Source organism: Athene cunicularia, assembly GCF_003259725.1.
Source record: "Athene cunicularia isolate RWA chromosome 2 unlocalized genomic scaffold, athCun1 chr2_part1, whole genome shotgun sequence".
Classification (NCBI taxonomy): domain Eukaryota; kingdom Metazoa; phylum Chordata; class Aves; order Strigiformes; family Strigidae; genus Athene; species Athene cunicularia.
The window spans coordinates 17082055-17105459 of NW_020799095.1; the positions used below are offsets into that span (position 1 = coordinate 17082055).

The window sequence follows — 23405 nt, forward strand, 5'->3', positions numbered from 1 at the left end:
TTAAGCAAATTTCTGTCAGAGCTGGGGAGAAAGTTCTGTTACAGTAGTCTTAGAGTTTCTTAACAGGGTGACAAAGAAAATAATAGAACACAATATAACTATTAGAAAACAAGTATTTCAGAAACACAATCATTTGGAAAACAATCACTGGCATACAGGTAAGCTCTTAGAAATAAAAAATAAAAAATAGCCACAAAGGCTCTCCAAACCCTGTATTTCTGTAATTTTAATCAAATATTGAGGATGTGTTAGAAGGCCAGAATTGTAAAGTGCTTCAACAGTTTAGCTCAGTCTTTTAAAACAAAACCCCACTACCCTGATATTGCATTAAATAAAAACATTCATACATTTCTCAGACATTATTCCAGTTTTGTTTGGTTGGGGTTTTTTTAATTTTTCCCATCTTTTAAATAAATTTGCTAAACAATTTTTCTTGTAATGTGCCAAAAAAAAAAAAAAAAAAAAAAGTCAAGTAATTCAAATCTCTGCCTGGCAATAACTGCTATTTTTCGAAGTTACTGTTAGCGATAACTTGTTGCTTTAATTAAATGTTACAACTTTTACATTAAAACAGCATTGCTGCTAACTCACAAACAAGCTGAGAAGGTGAATAGATACATTTGTGCAACTCAATAAGATCAAGCAAAAAGAAACACGGATATTTATCTTATAAAGGTGCTAACATCAACAAAATACAGTGGCTTAAAGTAGTTACCTAAGAGATGTTATCCTCAGGCTATTAAAACATGTTTCTAAAATTACACAGATTCCCAGCTGGATGCTTTAAAAAAGCATGCCCACACATGCCTATGCTACCCTTTATTAGCTGGCCATTTATTAATCTATTGTTTCTGCAATTCACAGGTTTGAAATGCTCCTTCTTTGAAAGTATCCACAGAATTATTTTATTTTTTTTTAAACAAGTAATATATATATTTCTATATATATCTCCATTTCTAGGCTGGTAACTACAGTACTGAAGTTAATGGGAGCTTTGCTAGGGTGATCAGACCCCCTAGCTCTTTTTAATAGCAGTTAAATGTCAAATATAAATACACCACCACAGTGAAACATATTCCTTTGACAGAATCTGGGACAAGACACTACACAGCTGCTGTTAACAATAAAGAGCAAAACTGACGTTTAATCAAAATAAGCGTTGGTGGTTACAAAGTTGGGTTCAAGCTTGCCTTTTGTTTGTGAAAAAGTCAATATTCCAATGTGTTAACTACAGCCACAATGAAATCAGCAGCTCTTATTACTCCCAAAGAGTGGGGAGGTCCACGTCCATACAGCGCGTTATAGCTATGTGATTATCGTCATCTCGGAGAGGGAGATATTCTCCGTTTAAACTGCTGAACTAAAACATCTCTCCCAGCATCTTCAAATATAAGTGCCTGAAGTTAAACATGCTGGGTGAAATCCTGGCCCTAGCGAGGTCAATGCAAAATTCAGCCATTGGTTTTAGTGGATCTCATCCAGGATTTTCACTGGGAATGAGTACCTGTAATTCCCTGGGAAGTGAGAATCTCTAGCAAATCTAGAAATGATGTCATTTTTATTAATATTTCTAACTTCTAAGCAACCGTGCCCAAGAATTTTGGCCTTCGGTTCATATACATGATAAACCCAAGCTTTCCATAAACATTACAGAAAGACCAGAGGAAGATATATTTATATCTCAAATTGTCAGCAGCATATAGTTTGTACAAATGTTGTTTTGCTGATGTTGCTGAGCTACTTTAAAAAGTGAATACCTTGTGGGGTATGTAATTTCATCACCAATGTCAAATGACTCCTAAAGATGAAACTTCTCTGATACAAATTACAAAAAGATGCTTTGCATATATTTGATATGATATACCAACTTTTAAGCTGAGGAATTAAGTTATCTTTATTTTTCAGGTCCAAGACATGCACTCGCTAAGGGAAATATTTGAACTGCCACATATGTCAGCACAGCATGACTTATCCAATACCGAGATTTTAAATAGTCACAAAAACCTAAATGTAATAGGTAGCATGTAGACCTGAAGCAGCGTACATAATAAATCAACAAAGAAATAGTATCAAGGTCTGTTTTGAAAATTTTGTGAGGACATGTGGTTGTATCGACAACGTGTCTTTTAGGTAAGTGTTACCAGCCAGCCGTGTTTACGTGGTACACGTAAACAGAGCAGAAACTGCTTTGTACTGTCCTTAAGATAGCAACACAGGAATGATTTTTCATGATTCTTCAGAAGCTGGGCTTGCTTTACATCCACATGAAATGCTGTCATCACTAGGTCTGAGCCCGGAGGATGAACTGCAGAAGAGGAGAGAGGGGGGGAAAAAAAAAAATAAAAGGAGGAAATTGGTTTTCACAACACACTCAAAGCCTGAGTAACAGAGGAGAACTTTAATTATCTCCAGTCACAAAGAGAGACAGGAAATTTGGACTTTTAATTAGCCATTTGGAGTGCAGTTGGATATTTTTTTAGCAAGATAATTTAAACGCGAATAATTCAAGTCTGACTAAATGAAATTCACATAATCAGAATGCAGATAATTGAATTTCTACTGCATTCATTAATTCAGTGTGGAGGTGTGTGTGAAGACTTCTATGATGAGCTGTCACAGCTCAATAAAATCTCAGTCAATTAATTTTTTCATTATCTTAGTATTACATCAACAAAAAAGTGAAGCATGTGCATGTGTATGTATGTATATATAATCTCAGAAAGTAAGGAAATACAGAAATCACCTCTCTGAATCAGAGTCCGCATCATTTTTATCTTTTTTTCTCTCTTCATCTTCTATAGGAAAACGTCTGTTCAAAGAGGCGAACTTATGAATTGCATCAGCAACAGAGTATTTGGTCTGTCCAGATACACAAGCCTCCATATCTTCTGGGCTTAGCTGAGTCTGTAAGAAGAGGTGAAGCCTACTGTCTGAAAGCAATAACGCGTCTTGTAGGATTCTGGAAAAAGAAGAAAAGTTAAATGTTTTTATACAGATGCACATACATACATATATTCTAAAGTATTTTACCAGAACAAATTCTAAATGACGTCCTGCTTTTGAATTTTCAGATGAATCCTAGATCAGTAACAGAAGGTAATGAACATATTAAAATGATTAGGTGTGTGTTACTTTCTTATTACATTATTTGGAATTTTAGGTGAGTAAAAACATGAAGCTAATAGTTAGGCACATCTGCTATTAGAATAACTTCAAGGACATTTCTTTCATTTAACCATCTGTTATTACCACATGGATCAATTAATGATTTTTAGGCAGTTGGAGGCATATACTTTTAGGAAAATTTGGTCTCCATTTAAGAACTCTTTTTTTTTTTTTTTAAATAGGTAAGCTTTTCTAAAAATTACAAGTCACCAATTTCTTTAGTGGGGGGGAAGAAGTGTGTACAGAGACAGAGGACTTCATCCACATGCAGTGTCAGGACTTTGAAATACCTGTTAACAACAGAGCAAACACTAGCCAAAATCATTTACGCTTTTACAAATATGTGTACATTTAAGCTAGAATGAAAATGCTAAAACTGAACACTGACAAATTTACTTGTAAACAGTTTTTCAAAAGTTTAGTTTTATCTTTGGTTTATATGTATTTTAAATTAAGTCTTCAATAAATTTAGCACGGAGTATTTACTTATATCAAGTGAGAGTAAACAAAATACAACACATTCCAGTAACACAAAAAAGTTGTAGAGATACTTTTACAAGGACTGAGAATTGAGGATCATCATCACTATTTTTGGAAAAACAAACAAACAAACAAAAAACCTTTGCTGCAACATTTCTCTAAAGAAGGAATCGTTAATACTCAAATCCTAGAATGATTAACGAGATTTTTTTATATGTAAATGTAATTTTACTCATGTAATAGAGTCATCAGAGCCTATGACCATGCCAAACAGTGCTCCATAGAAAATTATTAAAATATCTTTAAACGAATCACAACTGTTAAAGAGTCAATATTTACCTATTTCTACCCATTTAGGTTACAAAAGAAGTCATTGCTATGCAATAGGAAACAAGAGATGACATTAATGTAAGAACTAGTAAGAGCAGAAAGAAATATTGCATTCTATAGGTACTCTGACTAGAATTAAAAGTGTAACTGATTAGTTCCTTTTCTCAGATAAGATTAATGGTGTGTTTGGACTGTAGTGTTTTAAAATACAAACACATTATGAAAACTGTTCTCTAAAGTGGCCAACATTACAACAACATTTAGCAAATACACTAAAGGATTTCTAGCTTCGTCTAAGCCTATTAAAAAAAAAAAACAACCAAACTGTCAAATCAAGTAATAAGATACCTAACTGAAAACGCATGATATTTGTGTACATGCACATTTCATTTGCCTAGGTAAACACACACACAGACTCAACCAAATAACTCAGACTTTGACACCTTCCAATGAGGAAATGTCTGCAATAACCCTTATGATCTACCAGGTGCATTTGAAATTCAGGCTCAGAAGGACCAGGTTTCACTGAAATTCAAAATAAGCAGACTTTCATACCTAAAGAAAGCCTTATTAATCCAATCTAAATTCTCACAATTTTACTAAAACATAGCAAATAAACATCTGTAAAATCAATGCATGCAGTGTATAAAAATACAGAAAAACTTCTTTGTAGTCTAAAAGCAGTCAGCAAATGCTGTGCAAAAAGTGAATCAAAACACAGAATCTACATGTCTACACACCTTGACAGCAACAGCTTCGTAAATACAGTTTGAAAAGCCATCATTCAGCGGCCACTAAAAGAGGATTTCAACCTTGAGTCTTGATAAACATATATTCCAAACAAAGACAAATATTGCAACAAAAAGTAAAAGTATCATTCCATACAATAAATCCACATTTATAGTTTATGCAACTGGGGGAGTAAATTGTCTGCTTCCGCTTTTCTTCCTCTTGAAAAAACAAACAAACAAAAAAACAAAAAAACCCCAAAACAAAACAAAAAAAACCCAGCATGCTGTAGTTCACTTTATAGTAAGTAGAGTTACTGTTTTTCCCAGGCTTACGAGCACAATGAGGGGATGCACATTTCTGCAATTCTAACATTTGCGTGTCTAATACCAAGTAACCCAGCAAAAAGCCAAGACATTAAATTCTGTGGATGGCATTTAGTTTCACAGATTTTCCTCCTGCTGTACCTTCAAAAGTTTCCTGCCAACCAGCGAAAACACAAATAACTAACTGTTCATGAGATTACACTACACTTACAGCCCCGTTGCTGTTTGAAATGTATTTTATTTTCTTTATAAAATAATGGGTAATCTTTAAAATTGATTTTAGATGGTTTGAGGCATTACACCAGAGAAGTAATGAGCACTAATGTCAATGATATTGGACACAAATTCATTTTAGCTTTATTTCATGTCCAGTACAATTCTGCTAAGCCTTGAACTGCTAAAGCACTGTTATTAACTCGCCAGTAACCTAACACATGGAACAGCAAACAAAAGTGATAAGAGTACAGACTGATCAGGACCTCAAGGCTACTGTCCTTTTTCTGCAGCTATAATTCAATTTCCAATTTTACTTTACATTGGACTCATTATTTCACAGTAATTTTCTTTTCTGCTTCATAGTGCCATCTGGAGGTGAAAGGACTGAAGAGAAACCAAAGCAAAGAAATGAAAAGATGTTCATAAAGCTAATCACACACACTCTCACATATATATATGTGTGTGTGCGTATGTGTTTACAATGGAGAAAAGGACCAAATACTCAATGCATTTTGCAAACCATTTAAAACCGTCCTGAAAGCAAATATATGAACACTGCTCACCCAGCCGTACCCTTGAAGCATTTCTTCCTTCTTTTAATTAAAAAATAACTTTTGTTTCCCCCCCATCTGAACCAACAGGTTAGATTGCTTTTTAATTGCATCCTTCAAGCAATCAAAATGAAAATTAAATTGTGCCATCCATAAGCATTATGCTTTCCTGTTCAAAATACTCCTTCTTCAAGGAAATAACAATACATTTGTCACCAGATGTTACTAGTAGTATTAAGTGCTTGTATATCAGTTGCTCTCCAGGGCTTTTGCTGTCCTGGGGACTCACTGTGTGAAGGGTCATACATCTAAAAAAATAGGTTTGGCTCCAAGGACTTTAAAAAAATCAAAATTACAAAACATCACCTATCAAATTAAAAAGGCAAGAGGAAAGGCGGAGTGTCATAATATTAATACTCGGATGTCTTAGCAGAGGCTGAACGCGTGCGCAGTTTGAACACAACAGTAGCACTCCCAGTGCTTCTCCCACAGTTTTATTACAGCCAGTGTCAGTGCAAAGCTGCAGCTACAATGATGTGCATCAGCTCTCGATGCCGTCACACTAATGGAAGAGTCATGGCTCACGGTGATAATTCCTATAAACTGACTGGGCATATTTAAGAGAATAACAGACTTTCTAGGCACGCCTGAAATACGAACGAAAGGCTAAATTCTGCAAGTCTTGATCCCATCAGTAGTCATTACTTGTCAGAGATCTCACTCCTCTCAGCCAGATTGCTCACATACATAATGACTACTCATGTGATTAAGGGGGCTGCAGGATAAGGCTCTACATTTGAATTAGAGATAATAAAATAATTTTTTATTCACGGCCATGTGAATCTTTGTTTGTAAGCTTTCAGTAAATGCTTCTGATCTCTAGACCTTTAAAGAAGCGTGGCCAAAACCTATAATTTCACAAACAGAAGAAATAATGTCTTTTTTGAGGAAACGCTGGATACTATAGAAGGAGTATTTCTCCTTCCCCATGTTATGGCAAGAACATTTACAACAGACAAAACATGTGTTTTGTCTTATTTGGACAAGGTCCAAAATCTGGTTTTCTTCAACATGATTTTATTAGGTATATTATACACTGTTCTGCTCGAGGAGAACAACATATGGCTGAACAGTACAACTTAATCCTAACTAAAGATTTCCTGTATCTACTGTAACCTAATACAATGACAGATGCACACTTGCATGTGTGTGGAAGGTTAACACTCTGATTTTGTTTTCGACAAATTTATTCTGTCCATTTACATCATATCATGAGCACACAGCAAAGAAAAAAAAAAAAAAAAACAGGAGTTGAGAGGCAAGGGATGACAGCCTGTGCTGTGGTGCCCTCTATTGAGCACCCAGCCCCTTAGCCCCTCATCCCAGCCCACAGCAAACAAAGCCCCAGTTTCCTCTTTAAAAAAGCTGACTGTGTTTCCTCCTTCATTTTTTATAAGGGAGGAAATGTTATTGATAGCAAACAACTGTGAAGCAACTGTTGAGCATCTGATAATGTGTACAGTTAGGAAAGGATTGAGCGACGTGCGCCTGCTAGGCATTATTCACTTCACTCACTCGATAGGAAATATTAGCAAGGCTCCATTGGAAAGAGGCAGCCACCACTTGCCTGATCCCACCTGCCCCACAGCCGCCAGTGCTCCCGCTTGAGCCCCAGCAAGCTGGCATCCATCCCTCTCGGAGCCAGTCTCCCACTTTCCACATCCCTGAGAGAGCACCCAGTGGAGACACTCCTGGGAGAGTCCTCTGACCCGCACCAGCTCCTGCTTGTGAGACTGCAGTGGTAAGGTAGAGAGGTGTGAGAAGGCCAAAACTCCAGACACCTCCAGGGAATGGCTCTGCCTTAGGCAGCTGAGTTTTGGGTGGCTTGCTTGCTCCAGCACCATGCGAGCCTGATGCACAGCCACCCAGAGCAGCAATGCTGTGGATGCCCTTCATCTCCTGGGGATCCAAGCGCTGCATTTCTCAAAACTCCCAGTATGTCTTCAACCCTAACATAAACTTCATGTTTGAAAAGTAATTGAAGACTAATCCTTTTTTCTAAACCACATAATTTTTTGGGATACAACGTTATTTAATAAAGAAAAAAATGCCAGTGATTGAACCCAACCTCACTTAAAATGGTTTTGTTAATTAGTTTTCTAGTAAGCTAAACCTGTGCAGCTACAAAGGGATGGAAGCGAAGATGATCTTACAGAACCTAATATTATAAGCTAGTGTTTTAATTTTGACCTCTAATTTAAAAATAAGCTTTTCCTGTGAATTTACAGACATCCTCAAAGGATGAGGACACTTACCAGGAAAAATACATAATTTTCCTTATTCTTACAAAGTAATTAATAATTGAAAAAGGACTAGCTGACTTCCGTTAATGCAAATGGCCTCCTGAAATATTAAATTATGCCAGAAAAGAAGTGAGCTTTACAGCTCTTCATCACTCGGTAATAATAACCTATAAGACAAGCAGACCTTACCCTGCATTTGTGCAGTAAAGCCAAATCAAAACGGACACCTGTTTCCAGATTTCACCAAACTCTAGTGCTTTGCTTTAGTTTCCAGCTGTTGGCCTAATTCTCACGCTACTGTGCTTAGCACAGAAGGGCTCCACAAAGGCTCTTGGCCCATGCTAACTCATTTTGGGGTGACACACGAAGGAGGACAAGAGCATTCCACAGCCATCCACATAAAGGCAATATGGAGGTGCTCCCCAGGGCCAGGAGCTGAGTACCAGAGACATTCCAGCTGCTCAACCCTTACTCCTCGGGCATGTGGCTCCTGCCCTGGTAGACACTACAGCAACCTGCTCACACAACAATGGGCACAGGGCACAAACTGAGATTGTGAAAGATCTAAACTCCATTTCAGAGATGGTTTGGGTCCTGATAACATCACAAGGCACCAAGTGCAGAGAGGAGTTCAGGTTCCTGCATCGCATATGGGTATTTGAAAAAATGTTACCTGTGAAACTTTCTTTCCCTTTACGGGTCCACATAGATTTGAATCCTATTTCACCCCATTGCCATAAAGGAACACCAGTGAGGCTGTGAGCTTGTAAACAGTGACTGCTATCATTGTTGGGGTGAATGGAGCACTTGGCTTTGTAGTTCTGGGTTACACCACCCCATGCAACTACTTTCTGTCTCCCTTCCCACCCCCTTTCTAATATACCAGGGAGGTCCTGCTTCCCCTGGCATTGCCACGCTGCAGGTCATGCAGCATCCAGATCTCGAGCTTTAGTAAAGTCAAGACTGTGTGTATGTATATACATACACACACACACACTTGTTAATGAGTCCCAAAAATCGAATTTCAGAGAAAGAAATCATAATTTTTGGTTCAGACTCATAAAAAAAGAAAAAAAGGCATCATGGCAGCCTAGCTGAGCCAGTAAAAAGATCCCTTCTGTAAGCAGCAGCAGCTCAGAGGTGCCAGCCAGCAGAGGGCAATGGTACAGCATAGCATGTGCCAAGCCAATTCCCCACAACAGAACTCTTATCTCTGAAAACTCCCTCCAACTATTCCCTAGGGCTGAGAGAAAGCTGACACCCTTCTAAACAGCATCCAAGTTCAAACACTTAAATCATTACGTTACAGAGATGCCTCTTCTCCCATTCCTGGACAAACACCATCAAGGTAAAATGTTCCACATGCTGTCATTTTCTGCTGTCAGTACCCACTGAAGCTACAGTCATCTCCAAAATTGGAGAGTGAGGATGTGTTTTAAGAGAATCTCTCTTTCTGTTTTGCCTTCTGAAGCTCAGACAACGGTTGCAAATATTTTTAATGCTGAAATACCTGGTTATCAGATTGTCCTCTTTGCCATTTTAAAATAAGAGTGATTTTGGAAATGCACTACTCCATGGGGCAGCACAGCTAAGCTAGAACTGCTCAGAACCCGAGACCTGAACTACCACAACCTTCATATAACCATTAATATTATTGCCTCTAGAAGCACTGTCAGTCTATTTCATCACCCTTGTTTCCTGAGGTGCAGAAAAAAAACCTGATCCTTTTCTGCTTTCCTTTTCCTCTCTCACATGCCTTCATTCGATATTTATTTGCTATCCAGCTACAGATCCTATATAATTGTATATGGAATATTGTTTCTGTAGCAGTTAGCTCTCCCTGCCTTCAGCTGTTAAGCCTAACAAATATACCTCAGGACCAATTATTTATTGTCTGTTAGGGAGGCTTCTAATACACTGACTGGAAAAATAGTGGGTCCAATATTCCTTTACCCACTGACCACAAGGCTTAAAACCTACTTGAATGATTTGCTTTTTTCCTTTGCTTATGCAGTCCTGATTCATGGAAACATTAATACTGAAAGAAGATGAATAGTCTCTCCTCACAGTGTTTTACCATGCCCTTACCCTGTGCAGTGGCTAAAGAGAGCTTGCAAACGTACGCACAATTCCTGTCCCTGCAGCTGTGAGCAGCCTGCTCTCACACTGGCAGTGCTAGGGTACAAGAATGGCAGAGAAAGCAGAAAATGACACCAACAGGGTCTCCGCCACTGCAGAAGGTGAAGTAGCTACAGCGCAGCAGGACTGAGGGATGCAGTACTGAAACTCACACAGTACTCCCTTGTAACATAGGTCAGACAGACTCTAAGTCTGATGAATGATTTTATACAGATTGCAACTTTACTGAAAACAGTCACAGCTGCTATAGCTTCTTTATGTTAGCGGGACTGGTAAACAAACTAATTGGCAGTATAGGAAATATTCGTGTTAGGAGATCTCGCTACAGAATTTTCCCAGGCTCCTGAGGGTTTAGTCCACAAAAACACTGATTCTCCATGAATATAAAGAGGGAGAGAAGTCTGTTTCTTTGTATAAGAATATCCAGCTCATTCTTGAAAGCTAGAAATAGACATCGTTGTGAAAGATCTCCCAACCTTAGTACACAATTGCAAAGTGAAATATATCCCAAACTATTATTTATAACCAATGCAATAAAACACAATGGAAGAGTCCCAGTAGAAGTTGCCTTATAACCAACAGAGCTGAAGTTACGTGCATGAAATACGATTCTGCAAATAAAATAAAACCAGGTGTAACATGTACAGATGACCACACGGGGGCTCTCAAGTACCAGAGATGAGCTATTTTAAAGCCGAAAATTGATGACATCATACAAATGCCAACATCTCTAAGATATGCTGTACTTACTTTTCCAGGAATTCTTGCAGACCCTGCCGGCGATGGTCCACGTGATGAGGATTGTTCATATTGAAAAAGGGAGTTTTAGATGGCAATTCAGGTAGCTGTCTTTATAAACAAGAAGCAAATACACAGTTAAAACCAAATCTGAAACAGCAGAGAAAAATGCATTAAGCAAATGCCAACCCTGAACATGTGAAAAACCACGGGTCATGTTCCAGAAGCTCATGAAATTGAATTTGGAACACAAGGTTGAAAAACTGGAGGGCTTCTCACTCAGCTCAAAGGGAAAAATAAATTAATTTGGTTTTTCTGGTCTATTTGTTAAGCCTAAATGCATGTCTGGCTGGGTCTCTTATGGTCCTTGCAGAAGTTAAGTGTATCCTAAAAGTGCAGAGAGGAGGTACATACACCTATACTAGGCTGCTGTTTCTGCTGCCTGTGCATCGCAAAAGGAACGCAGATCAAATCTGTTACAAATTAGAGCAGGGCTCACCTAACAAAGGCTATCAAACACATTCTTCTGGGTGCAGAGCAAAGAACAAGCCTTGTACAGAATAAAATGGTGCTAGTAAGAAACACAGAACACTTTTCATCTCTGATTGCTATAATTCTCAGAATTAGGATGAAACAGTCCTCCCCTTCCACGATTGACAGATTATTAAATAGCCATAAAGTTGCTCACATAAGCACTGCATTGCTCTGAAGCCTCTGCCGAAGCCAAACAAATTCTCGAAAGCGTCTTCTAACACAGGATGTTTTCCTTGTAAAGCACATACTGTTTGTCTGTTGGGAAATAAAAAACATTTTACTTTGTAAATGAGCTTAAGCTAAAGTGCAGGCATAGTATTAAAAACACATCTGAGATGCTAATCCCTGAGACACCAATGGAAAGCTTGACGTTAATTCAGTTTAGGTGAAGGACTGTGCTTTAGCTCACACAGGACTGGTGACAGTTTCTACTGCTTCTCAGGGAAATATTTTTCATCACTTTTTCTTTTTAAAAGCAAGAGATCTAGATTACGGCACAACAGTAACAGGAAAAAAGATCTCAGAAAAAAAGTTTCAGCAGATAATGCCGATCTTTCCAGGGAAAAAAAAAATCATGTTTAGCTAGTCTAGTTATAACCCTGCAAACAGATAGCTACACAGAGTTCTTCCAGTGCACAATCCTACTTAAATCAAAGAAACCAACGTGATTGCTCTCCACAAGTAGCAGCATTTGGAAGCTTTCCCACAGAACACTATTAGTCCACTAGAAAAATGCCAATTCATCAAAAGAGAAACAATTCCCGGAAATTAAATGCTTTTGCCAAATTTTCCCACGGAGCATACATTTAGATTAAACCCTACCTACCAGACAGGACTCCATTATAAATCTGCCTGCAGTCCAAGCCACCCTCAATCACTTGCCAGGAACCACAACTCCTAGACAGCCAAACGACGCAGACTGTAGAGGGCCCAAAGACGCCAGCTTGCTGGAAGAGATGAGCGTCTGGGATACCTCACAGTTTAAGAAGCCAAATGCTCTAGGAGCTGGGCAGAAGGGGAATCCAGCTGGTCTAAAAGCCTGGCAGACCCAAGGTTTTTAATCCGCTGAGAAGCTTGGATGGTAGGACTGACCTAGAGACTTGGTCTCTGAAAGGCCTGGCATTGTGCTGGTAGGAAGCTGAGCTGATCCTTATGATGAAGCTGATGCTTATCAGCTTCAGATGCCCGGTGCTGAATCATATAACACCGAGTTCTCAATGACATCACCCCAACTTAGCAGTCACTGAGAAAGCCAGTAATATATAAAGTAATATATATTCAGATGCACCAATGCCTGTGAAACAGTAATACACCACTTGCCCCACCAAATCTACAGAAATTCTGTTTATCAGAAGTCAAAAATACAATTGCTTTAGAACCAGTACTTAAACCACATTGTAAAATGTAAAAGTTTCACAGGACTGATTGCCACACAGAAGAGAAGTACTTGTCACAATGGACATTTAACAAGCCATCATTTGACTGCTTGCTCTCATTACACTGAATGCTTAACTGTCCCACACAGGAAGGAAATGCTTTTGGTCTTGTGCCAAGCATTAACCCTGTAAGTTGGTGATTTCAAATTCTTCACGTGATACTTGATACACTTCATAAAAAATTTTTTTTTTTACGTTGCAATTAAAACCCCTGGATCTAGATTTGGGATAACTTCTTCCGTATGTCATCCACCAAAGAAGAACAATCAACAAAACAAAATTACATATAGGACAGATTTAAGACACAAGAGAACCATAATTCTAAGTGCACTCCCATTACCATATGGCAGACTACAGTCACAAACCCAAATGTAGTTACTTGGCATATCCAAGCACCACTAAACCAGCCTAATATGAATGTCAAGGTACACTGAAAACAACCACACTGCATCAACCAATAACATGGCAAAAAGAACTCGGAAGAATTTGAAGTACCAATAACCAGATAATTACTTGAAAAGTTGTTTTCCCATGAATACCTGAACACCTGAATTCTGTAATGGTAAGATATCACTGACTGTAGACAACCTTCTAGTTGATATGTAAAGATAAGAACAGTCTCTGCTGCAGGACACTGTGCAGTGCACATGTGAACACAATATCAGGTTCACCTCCCAGCTCTGTCACAGATCTTCTACATGGCCTTTGGCCAACCCACCTTACCTGTTCTACTGCATCTCAGTTAAAAGGACAATAATATCTTCCAGTCTCCTAGAAGTGGTGTAGAGAAATTCCATCAATACCCCAAAGAGAACCCTGGCTTGGACAGAATCAGATATAAAAGCCCCAAGAATCTGCACTGATATTTTTTTATACTTACATGAATAAATATCTCATAGTCTATGTAAGAATGCCATGAGTCTTCTTTTTGAGTCCTGGGGTCTCGCACCAAGACAGTTACAAATTCCTGCAAGTGCATAATAAAAATCAAGCAATTAATTTCAGAAGACAAAGGGAGCCTGAAAGACTCTCTTCATCGCTCTGCTGTTTCACAAACTACTGTGCTCAGATTAAAAGCTGAACTGCTTCTTTATTGAATTTTGCAACCCTATAAAAGGGGAAGCAAAAAGCAATGAATCATCTGAGCTATACCACATGTCCGGGAAATTCCTCGCCAAAGTGCTAACTGAAAAGGAGAATTTCAGATTAAGTAATACTGTGACAAGTCATACATGTTTCGTGCAGGGGAGATTTGGTGATATCAGTAGCTACAAACTAAAAACCTAACATTCAAAGTCACACATGTAAGAGAGAACTAGGCTCTTCCCACCCTTGTAGTCAACATTCACAAAGAATGTGTTACAAACCTGCTCCATGTACCCAATATATATGTATAGCATTATAGTTGCTCCTAAATTTCTTTTGTCATTGTACTTATATTTTTTAAAATCAAATATTTATACCCATTGATTTCAGGGATTGGAGGCAAGTGCTCAGTACCTCAACAAGGAACTAAAGAACTGCCTCTTTCCTAAGCCCCAAATGACTCACTCCAGCCAGTGGAAAAGGATGTAACACTATTAATTGCCCTGGACACACATAGATTCAACACAGGGTATTCAAGATCTCAAGTCCAGTGTCCTGGGTGTTGTTTGGAAGGAGACAAATCCTCCTCCTCTGCCATGACACATAATGCTTCTTGATACACCAGGAACTTAAGCCATGGAGTATACCCAAGGATGCAGGACCTGGACACTGCTATATTCCAGTCTGCCCATCAACCTGTCCAAGGAAGCAACACAGCCATGCTGCAGAGCACAATTCCCCATTTTGGGGAGACAATGATATAAAATATTTGTCATAGAAGTTGTCACATACAGTCTATTTCCTTTTAATTTCTACTTTTATAAAATAATTTAGAAGAATACCAAAGGGGTGTGAGAGGCCTGTGGGCATTACTGTTATGTAACTGGGCATCACTAAGAGGAATTGGAAAAGGCTGAAGAATTACACACTTCTAAGTATCCTTAGCTAATGATCATGTTTTGGGTTTTGGTTTTTTTTTTTAAAAAAAAAAAAAGAACACCACCAAAAAACCCTGGCAAATCTGTATGTTCATACTGGGATGGAAAAGGTTTCTTTTAAAAACAAAGGTTGAAAATGTGCCTAACTACCTGCTATTTCCCAAGCAACAAATAGGCTCTCCTACTTCAGTTGCTTAAATAAGCTATTTACACAAAGAGCTAAGCCAACCACTTAAACAATGACTCAGTTAAAGAAAACTCTATAATTTTAAGCTGTAGATACATTCCTTCTGAGAGGAAGGCACTGCAAAACATCTCCAGGTACAGGAATCAACTGTGGGAGCAATGACAGCGTCTCTGGTAAATAACGTGCTTTTGCAGTATGACTTTGCATAAATCAAGAAATCTTGAAATAGAAAGCTCTCAAAATGTGTCTCTCCATGCCCAAACCACAGATGTCAGAAAAGAAACCTTTACTCTTCAGCCAAGTCTTCTCCCCCCACCACACACATTTCAGCGTGCCACCAGCAGCAACCTTCAGTGAACTGACAGAACAATGACAACCTTGAACAGAAAGATTTTTTTTTTTCCCTGAACAGTCGTTGCACTCTGTACATAGCAGGGTGGTGTTCATGCTTTGGAATACATCGTTTACCGTGCTGGTAAATGATGACTCCTGGTGGTCCTGATTCAGGGATGCGGACCCTGTGGCCTGATGGCTGGATACAGCCCACAGTTTTATCTCACTTAGCTCAGCTCGTAGTCACAGGGGTGTTTTCTGTTTTATTGCTGGATACCTTTTCAGTGTGTGTCATGAGCACCTTGCCAAAGAAAGCTTGTTTGAAGGGCTCTCACCACCTCTGTCACTACTTTCCTCGCAGAAGAGCACTGGAGCCTGATTCTCCTCAACAGCTTTTTAACCCCATGCCAACATGGCACAAGAGGAACAAGTTAACAGAGCTGTAATTACTTCTACCAACTGAGGGTCATGCCTTTACTTTTACAAAAACACTCGTGGGAGACTTGAGGAAGTTATTCCCACTCCTGAGCAGATCCTGAGCTATGTGCTGAACAACTGAGAAGAAAACTTTTTTTTCCACCTGCCTCACTGTCTATCATATTTAGCACACATATATAGACATAGCATATTTTCAGATCCACTGTAACATATTTTCATATCCCTAGTCTTGTGTTCTCCCAAGTTTTTGTTTTCCCCAGCCTCCCATTTTCCTGTGTCCCACTCTTCCCCAGAGCTGCAAGCACTTCTCCTAAACATACCTTCTTTTCTTTCCTGAGCACTAAATTCATCAGTCCTGCAAGTGGAAGAGGAATTATGCCAGGAAGCTTCAAACAGAACACCGCTCTTCTCTTCCCTTCAACCAACTGCTGCAGTTCAGGAGTCACAACTGCAGGTAGCCAGCTCATAACCAAACCTCAGTCCCCTTCCGCTAACCTACCACCATACTGGCTTCTCATTGCCCTTCCTTTGTCTAGGTTCCCCAAATTACTTCATTTCCAAGTAACCTTCTATAACCCTCTCCTTTGCAGTGAATCAAAATAATTTTTGAAATAAAATGCTTCTTTCAATCTCTATTATACCAAAGTATTATGATTAAAAGTTACTATTGGATATACTGTGAGTTAGCTACAGGTTACCTTGCAAGTCATTCCAGACCACATGATTAAATACTCCCTGAGTTTCAATACTGAGAAAGTCAACCACCCTTCAGACTACACCTAGAGAGGAAAGGAGACCTGCTGTACACTCTGGCAGGCAGGTGTCTAGGCAGTATAACACTGAGCCAAGAGTTAAAATTATCTGCGGTACAGCAAAGCACCTCTGCAAACTGCAGCCCTCATATGCAGTCAGCATCAGCTCCGATTAGAAACACCAGGATTTTAGCAGAAGACTGGGCATTTCTTCCCTCCCCCCCCCCCTTTATTTACCAAAGAATACTGAGGCTGAGTTCAGAATGAAGCAAGATGTATGTTAAGCAACTAGAAAACAAAACCAAAAATGTACAGCCTTTCTCAAGAGCTATGGTTACTTCCCCTATAAACATCTTGAACCCAGGAAGTGTTAATCCCAAATCCCACTACAGTTTCTGCTGCTCTGAAACAGTGGTATTGCACACATAGACTATCCCTCCTCTTTGGACCTTTAAGCCTTCTCCAGGATACATGATCCCACTGGGACAAAAATACTGATTTAACCAAATCAACCCTAACTGCCCAGTAAAGATGAACACACAGTGCCAGAAAAGGTGCTTATACTCCCTGACCCTATAAAAGTGGGTTTGTAAAGGCCAATATTCACATATAGGCTATGGTAGGGTCCAAGCAGAGTTAGGTGGCAGAATATTCCTCTGGGATATTGCTGTTGTATGCTCAGTCCATCCTGCATTCACTCATCATAAAGACACCAGAATACAGTAGTTCTGGGTAATAGCTACCTTTCTGCTCTGTATACACTCCCTTTCCTCCCCTTCTTGCTATAAAAACTAGGATACTCTCAATAGGCGTGTCCATCTTCAAGTAACGCACTGTTCACCTAGGGGAGATGAGGCTGACCTCTCCCTCCCACAGCCCACATGAAAACTAACTTCATCTTTTGTCACAAGACTGTATTGCAGTCCAGCCACACAACCTGGAAAGCAGACCCTGAAGAGAGCCAAGGTTTCAGGGACTTTTTACTTTTGACAGCTGCAATCCTTTTCAAGTTGTCATCTTCCCCCACTCAGTTCTGCTCAGTTTTTCCAGAATTGCAGATTTAGCTGTTACACCACATGATATAAACTTTCCATTTTGGTTTTTGTTTTTTAATGGAGGGGCACAATACATGCATATCTAGTCTGCATTCAAGAATGGTATCTGTCCTCTAAAGCTTAAGGGGAACAATTCTCAAAACCAGAACTTACTGCTGACAGTTCAAAGTGTCCCACCTGGCCATGGAGGCCTGCTGTGCTGGGAACAATATAGACTCATCAGAAAGATACTGGAAGAAGTGGCATCTCCATTTATTCCTTCTCCCTGGAAACTGCTAAATTCATATGCAAAACATTTCCTATCCAAACTGCTAGTGCTAGAGTTTTGTTATTGAGCCCAGCAGCCACACCTGCTCAAACATCCTCATGAATAATTTCAAATCTGCCCCAAAAGTAATCGTAACTACTACAAATAGTCATAACTGCTTAACAACCAGGAATTGGCAGTGCAGCTTCTCTGGCTGGATGTGCCTCTTAATTCCTGCCTAAAACAGTTTAGGCATGGCACTGGTGGAATTTTACTACTCTGTCCTCAAGGCCTGGAGCAGTCCAAGTAGTGAGGGTCACACATAAATAACAAAATGGCCAAAGTGACCCTAAAGCCTGGTTTACAGCTACTTCCTTGTGGTTACAGTCCTATGCAAAGAACATGAGTACTGACAGCAGAGGAAAAAGGCAGCACTGAGGTCATGTAGACACAAGCACTGAGAACTGAAATGGTCCCACTTGGATCTGCCTCAAAAGAAAGAATACACCATAAAGGTAAAAAGCAGCTGAAGCAAACATGTTTGGGTTTTTTTCTCTTTTCCCCACCTTCTTTCTCCTGTTGGAAATATTTCTGCACAGTACAATGGATTGCTCAGAGACAAGGATAAGACAGAAGCTCTACTATATAGAATTTGACCACAAAAACTGTTTCAAAACTGCTTCTGAGAACTCTCCTTTTAACATTTTCCTATTAGGAAAATAGAAAAACTGGCATGAAAACATCTATTTTTAATATAGGGAAAAAATCTACCACATGGAGGAGGAATAAAAATAATCTCACATTGGATGATTATTCACATTAATCATTCCAGCTGCATTTTAATTCAAATGTCTATGCTCAGGACTGTATCAGGTGATAACCTCATGCTCCATGGTGCCACTGTTAGACATCTGATTAGTCAATAACTCCTGAAGAGTCATTTTCCACAAAGCTCCTGAGAAAAATACAGCTTCCCATCAGGTTGCCTATTAGTAAAAGGATCAACCACAAAGGACATGGGGACTTCTCACGCTGGGAGTTTTGACATCTTTACTCTGTGCATGCTGAGTAGTAAGGCTGATAAGAGACTAACAGCTGAACAAATTATTCTTAAACTTTTAATGTTCATTGGGACTGAGTAAAAGAGAGTGTGCAACTGTGATTCTTGTGGTCCATGCATCTGATAATCAGAGTTCAGATGCAGCTCCAACCATTACGTCCTACAAAACACCTGAAGACTGACAGAGAGCAGACTGAAATCTCTCCTATCTCAGTGTCTGAGCCCCTTATGTACAGAGTCACTTACTCTCCTTCTCTCTAATCCAATGAATATTTGATTCTTCCATCAAACTTTAAGGAACTGACACCACATCGCTCCATAATATTCTGTAGCCAGACAATTAAAAGCATGAAGAATCTTTCCTGGTCCATGGGAACCCTAATGAAATTCAATCCAAAACCACCAAACTAGAATCCTTTTTTATTAAAGATTAGAGGTGACTTACTTGTTTTTCATGTTTCGGTGTCATCTTCACTGGTTTGTATTAAAATAAAAATCAGCCTGAAAAAAACAAAACCAGACATGAGATTGGCATTTAGTGCGTTCAGTAGTTCTCTGAACATCATTATCACTTTTGCTAGACATTAGCAGACACTGGGAAGAGCCAGGCACAGTGCCATATATACCAGAAAACATGTTTGCATTAACTATAGCTAAGAATTCATTAATTGAAAAAAATCCCATTTTAGAAGCACTGTGTTAGGCCCTGTCTGGGGCTATCTGTCATACATGACAGTCCAGTGATGCCTGTCCATCTCTGGAAGTCAGTGCTTTTCTTCATCGCTCCGAGAGCTGCCCCAAGGCTCATCCTTGCACCCACTTCCCACCAGCTCCACGCAGCCAACATCCCCTGTGCACAAACACAGCTGAGGCAGTGCTGCCCACACCTTGCTCCCACACACCCAAGCACAGCTCTGCGTGACTGCGGCTGAGGCCCAGGAGACGATAAAACATCTGAGTCAGCACAATCAAAAACCCCTCTCAACCGTTTCTCTGAGACAGAGATAAGCAGAGACACACAAACTGTTTGGATCCTGCAGGCTAGCTGTAACTCAGGCTAAATTTCACAGCGTCCATGGTTTTAAAACCTCCATGTAGGGAAGTGTATAATTCGACCAATCAAAAAAATCCCATTATTTACTTATGTTCTAAATCCACTTTTTCACTGGAAATCCTGATAAGTTTTTAACTACCCCTGCAGCCCTTTAAATCAGCCAGTTTGTTCCAGACAGGTACCCACATGGAAAGAGCATGGCAGCTTTATTAACTTGCTACTTACATACACACCACCTGTCTAAAAACAACTGCCATGGGAAAAGGATTTGCCATTTGCCTTTCCCCCTTACCTCTCCCACGTGCCATCCAGCCACTGCCAGCTAACACCTAAACTTACCCTCACCTACAAAAACTGCCTCTTGCCTCCTCAGCTGTGAAAAGTCAGACGCCTCTTTCCAAACCGAGAAGACCCAAGCAGGATGCCTCCTTCACCCCCAGTACATCTATCTCCCCACACAGGCTCCACAGTCAGGAGGGATGACACTCGAGCAGGAGAAGCTGAGCAAAATCCTCCCCATGCAACCCTCTGGACAAACACGTCTCACTTTCAAAAACCCAACTTCAACTATTTTAGTAAAACAGAGCACAAAGATAAGCACACATATATCTCTTTGACTGGGAAATTATTTTGGCACAAACATATCTTTGTCAAATTTTTATAGGATCAAGATACTCTGCCTCCAAATAGAAATGTCCATACACAGGACTTCAGACATACTAAACGGTGTCAGCAGTACGGTTCTCGTCTCTGTAAAGACAAGGCCACCATTTCACTTCTGCAGCTAGGATGGCACTGACAAAAACACACTCCAAATAAATTTTCTTCTTTTACTCAATGTATTTATGCCTAACTGGCACATATGATCTGGGCTGAAGGCAATAGAAGAGCCTGAGACACTTCTCCCTACACAGTCTCAGCAGTGCCAAACAACTCCACAAGAGGGGTGGGCAAGAATTTGGCTCATCAGTTTTAACTGCTGTTAATACTGAAGTATGTTTGGAGCCTTCCGTACAGTAGGGATAAACAGCTTTTATCTCTCAGGAGAGTGCAAGCCCACACCACAGAAAACACTGTGCAGGGCTCGGGCTGTTAGGATTCTGTCTGCTATCTCTTCCCAGTGGGTGGAGTTGTAAACCTACATCATTTTTTGGAGGGGTGGGGGTGGTATCATCCCCCTTTCTGCTCTGGTTGAATGTGTTGGGTTTTTTTAAAAAAACAGCTTTTTTTTCCCAATTATATACCTTTATTCTATCAGATTCTGCAGCCTCGTTCTGTCTCTTAACTGATTTAAGAAAGAAATTATGCAAGTCCAAAATATATCATTCCTGACACTGTTAGTGAATGACAGGGCTGAAATAACACATTTCATCTTGTTGTCTGTTTTTCTAATGACCAAGTTATAGCACAGAACTGGTGCATCAGAAAGAACAGTTTAAACTCCAAATAGCCATCACAATTTTCAATATTTAATGACTAAAATTAATATTTCAGCACCAAAAGCCTTCCTAAAATATTTAAAGTACATTGTTTTTTTCATCAAAAAAAAAAAAAAAAAAAAAGGAAACACAAACCCACTGAGATCACCCCAAGTCTGAGATCATCCCAGTCACTGTCACCACTTGCAAACATACTGAATGCAGTAATCTGTCTCATAGCAAGACATATATTTTGGGATTTCTTTAACACACGTAGAAGCCAGTGAAGCAGAACAGTTCAACTGTCTGCTTAAAAAAATGTCTTTTTATCTTTAGAAAAGCCCTACCCAAAATACTGGTGACTGAGAGAAGCAGCCTTCAGAAGACAAACTGAAGGTTTCTGGGTTTTTTTCTCATTAAAAAAAAAAAATTCCACCAAGAGACAAATGTGGAAACCAGTGCTGAGAAAAAGAATCAAAAAAGGCAGTGGTAGATCTGTAGTTTTGATAAAATGTTTTCTGCTGTGACTGGGTAAAAAACCCCATTGCTTTGAGGAAGTTTTTGTTCTGCTTCTGATCTATTATCAGTCTGAAGACTTCTTTTTTCTTAATTAGTTTCATATATTTAACACCTGCTCCTTGCAGTACATGTTTTTGACAGTTCTTAATTTCATAATCAACAAAATCACCAGGGAATGGCTCCACAACTGCCAACAACCATCCAAAGTAAAAAGATTACGTAGGATGACTTGCCATATTTCCTGTAACCTAAAGAAAAAAAAAAAATCAAGGGGAAAAAAACCCACAAGTGCTGCAGTGCTTTTTTTTTTTAGGTGCAACAGATAAATCACAGAACATGCCTGCATGCACCTATGTTCCTGAAAGCCAAGTCATCCATATGGAGTTGTAAGGAAAATACACATGCAAGGGGTGATGGTGGGAGGGGGAGGGTATGAAGAATAGAGCTGTAATAAATTAAGATACCAGCTCTAGAGAGCACATAAAAAGACTATCATAAACTCAGTAATCCCATGCTAAAACATAAGTAGCACTTATATTCAGGATAGGACAATACAAGTTTCTTTTGGGGAGCATTTATTGTATTTGCAGAAGCCTCACGTTCTGGACAAATTCTGAAAAGTCAGTCACTGGCAGGGAGAGTCACTGCTGGGAAAAGAGCATCTGCAACTCCTGCACAGAGCAGAGGACCTGAGGGATGCCTGTGCCACTGCTGTTCCAAGGCAGTAGTAAATGAAGGAGCTAAATCCCAACTCAGTACTAACTTACAGCTAGTCAGAAGCATGGATGAAATGTTATTATAGGTTTCAAATGAAATGATAACAAGTGGGAGAAAGCAATGTTAACTTGCTTATGGAACAAAACTGCCTGGAATCATAAGACAAGCCATACTGTATATATCAATGGAAAGGTCCATCTAGTCCAGCAGTGACCAAAATGTGCTCATACTGGAACCTCAGAGTATAAGAAACAGTAAAAATTTTGAGTACTTATTGCTCAGTTTTGAGGAAAAGATATGAAAACTACAGGTAGCATACATTTATACAAAATGTACCATTCTGTGATGCCACACTGACCACATCATAACATTGCTTGGCATTTGTAAACTGGGTACACGGCCATCACAGAACTCCTGCTCTTGTTGACAGGAAAAATCTTATTCAAATTACGTTCCCCAAGCAGGGACTCCCAGTCAATCCAGAGTAACTCAGCCTCAGTGTAAGTGTATGTGTCCTACTTCACCTGGTCCAGTTTAATACCTGGGGTCAACTCAACTGTGCTTATCAGAGGAGCCACAAGTTTCCTTCTGTCCCTCACTGTCCACAAACAGGACAGTGAGGACTGTAATTCTCAACGGTGGAGGACACAGAGC

General features: G+C 39.5%; 1 protein-coding gene and 1 long non-coding RNA gene across 2 annotated transcripts in view; one reads left to right on the plus strand and one right to left on the minus strand.

Moving 5' to 3' along the window:
- Window positions 1–452: 452 nt before the first annotated feature.
- Window positions 453–23405, minus strand: part of SNX10 (sorting nexin 10) — a 34883-nt gene continuing 11930 nt past the window's right edge. The window contains exons 2-7 of the mRNA XM_026842833.1: window positions 19489–19544; window positions 13828–13914; window positions 11666–11766; window positions 10990–11088; window positions 2744–2959; window positions 453–2305 (exon numbers count right to left, since the gene is read on the minus strand). Of these exons, the coding sequence (XP_026698634.1) occupies window positions 2227–2305; window positions 2744–2959; window positions 10990–11088; window positions 11666–11766; window positions 13828–13914; window positions 19489–19512 (606 nt within the window). The 5' untranslated portion in view covers window positions 19513–19544 and the 3' untranslated portion in view covers window positions 453–2226. The remainder of the gene's footprint in view (window positions 2306–2743; window positions 2960–10989; window positions 11089–11665; window positions 11767–13827; window positions 13915–19488; window positions 19545–23405) is intronic.
- Window positions 2025–4335, plus strand: LOC113476862. The gene is made up of 2 exons (XR_003397797.1): window positions 2025–2130; window positions 2802–4335. It is a non-coding gene; the product is annotated as an uncharacterized LOC113476862 (long non-coding RNA).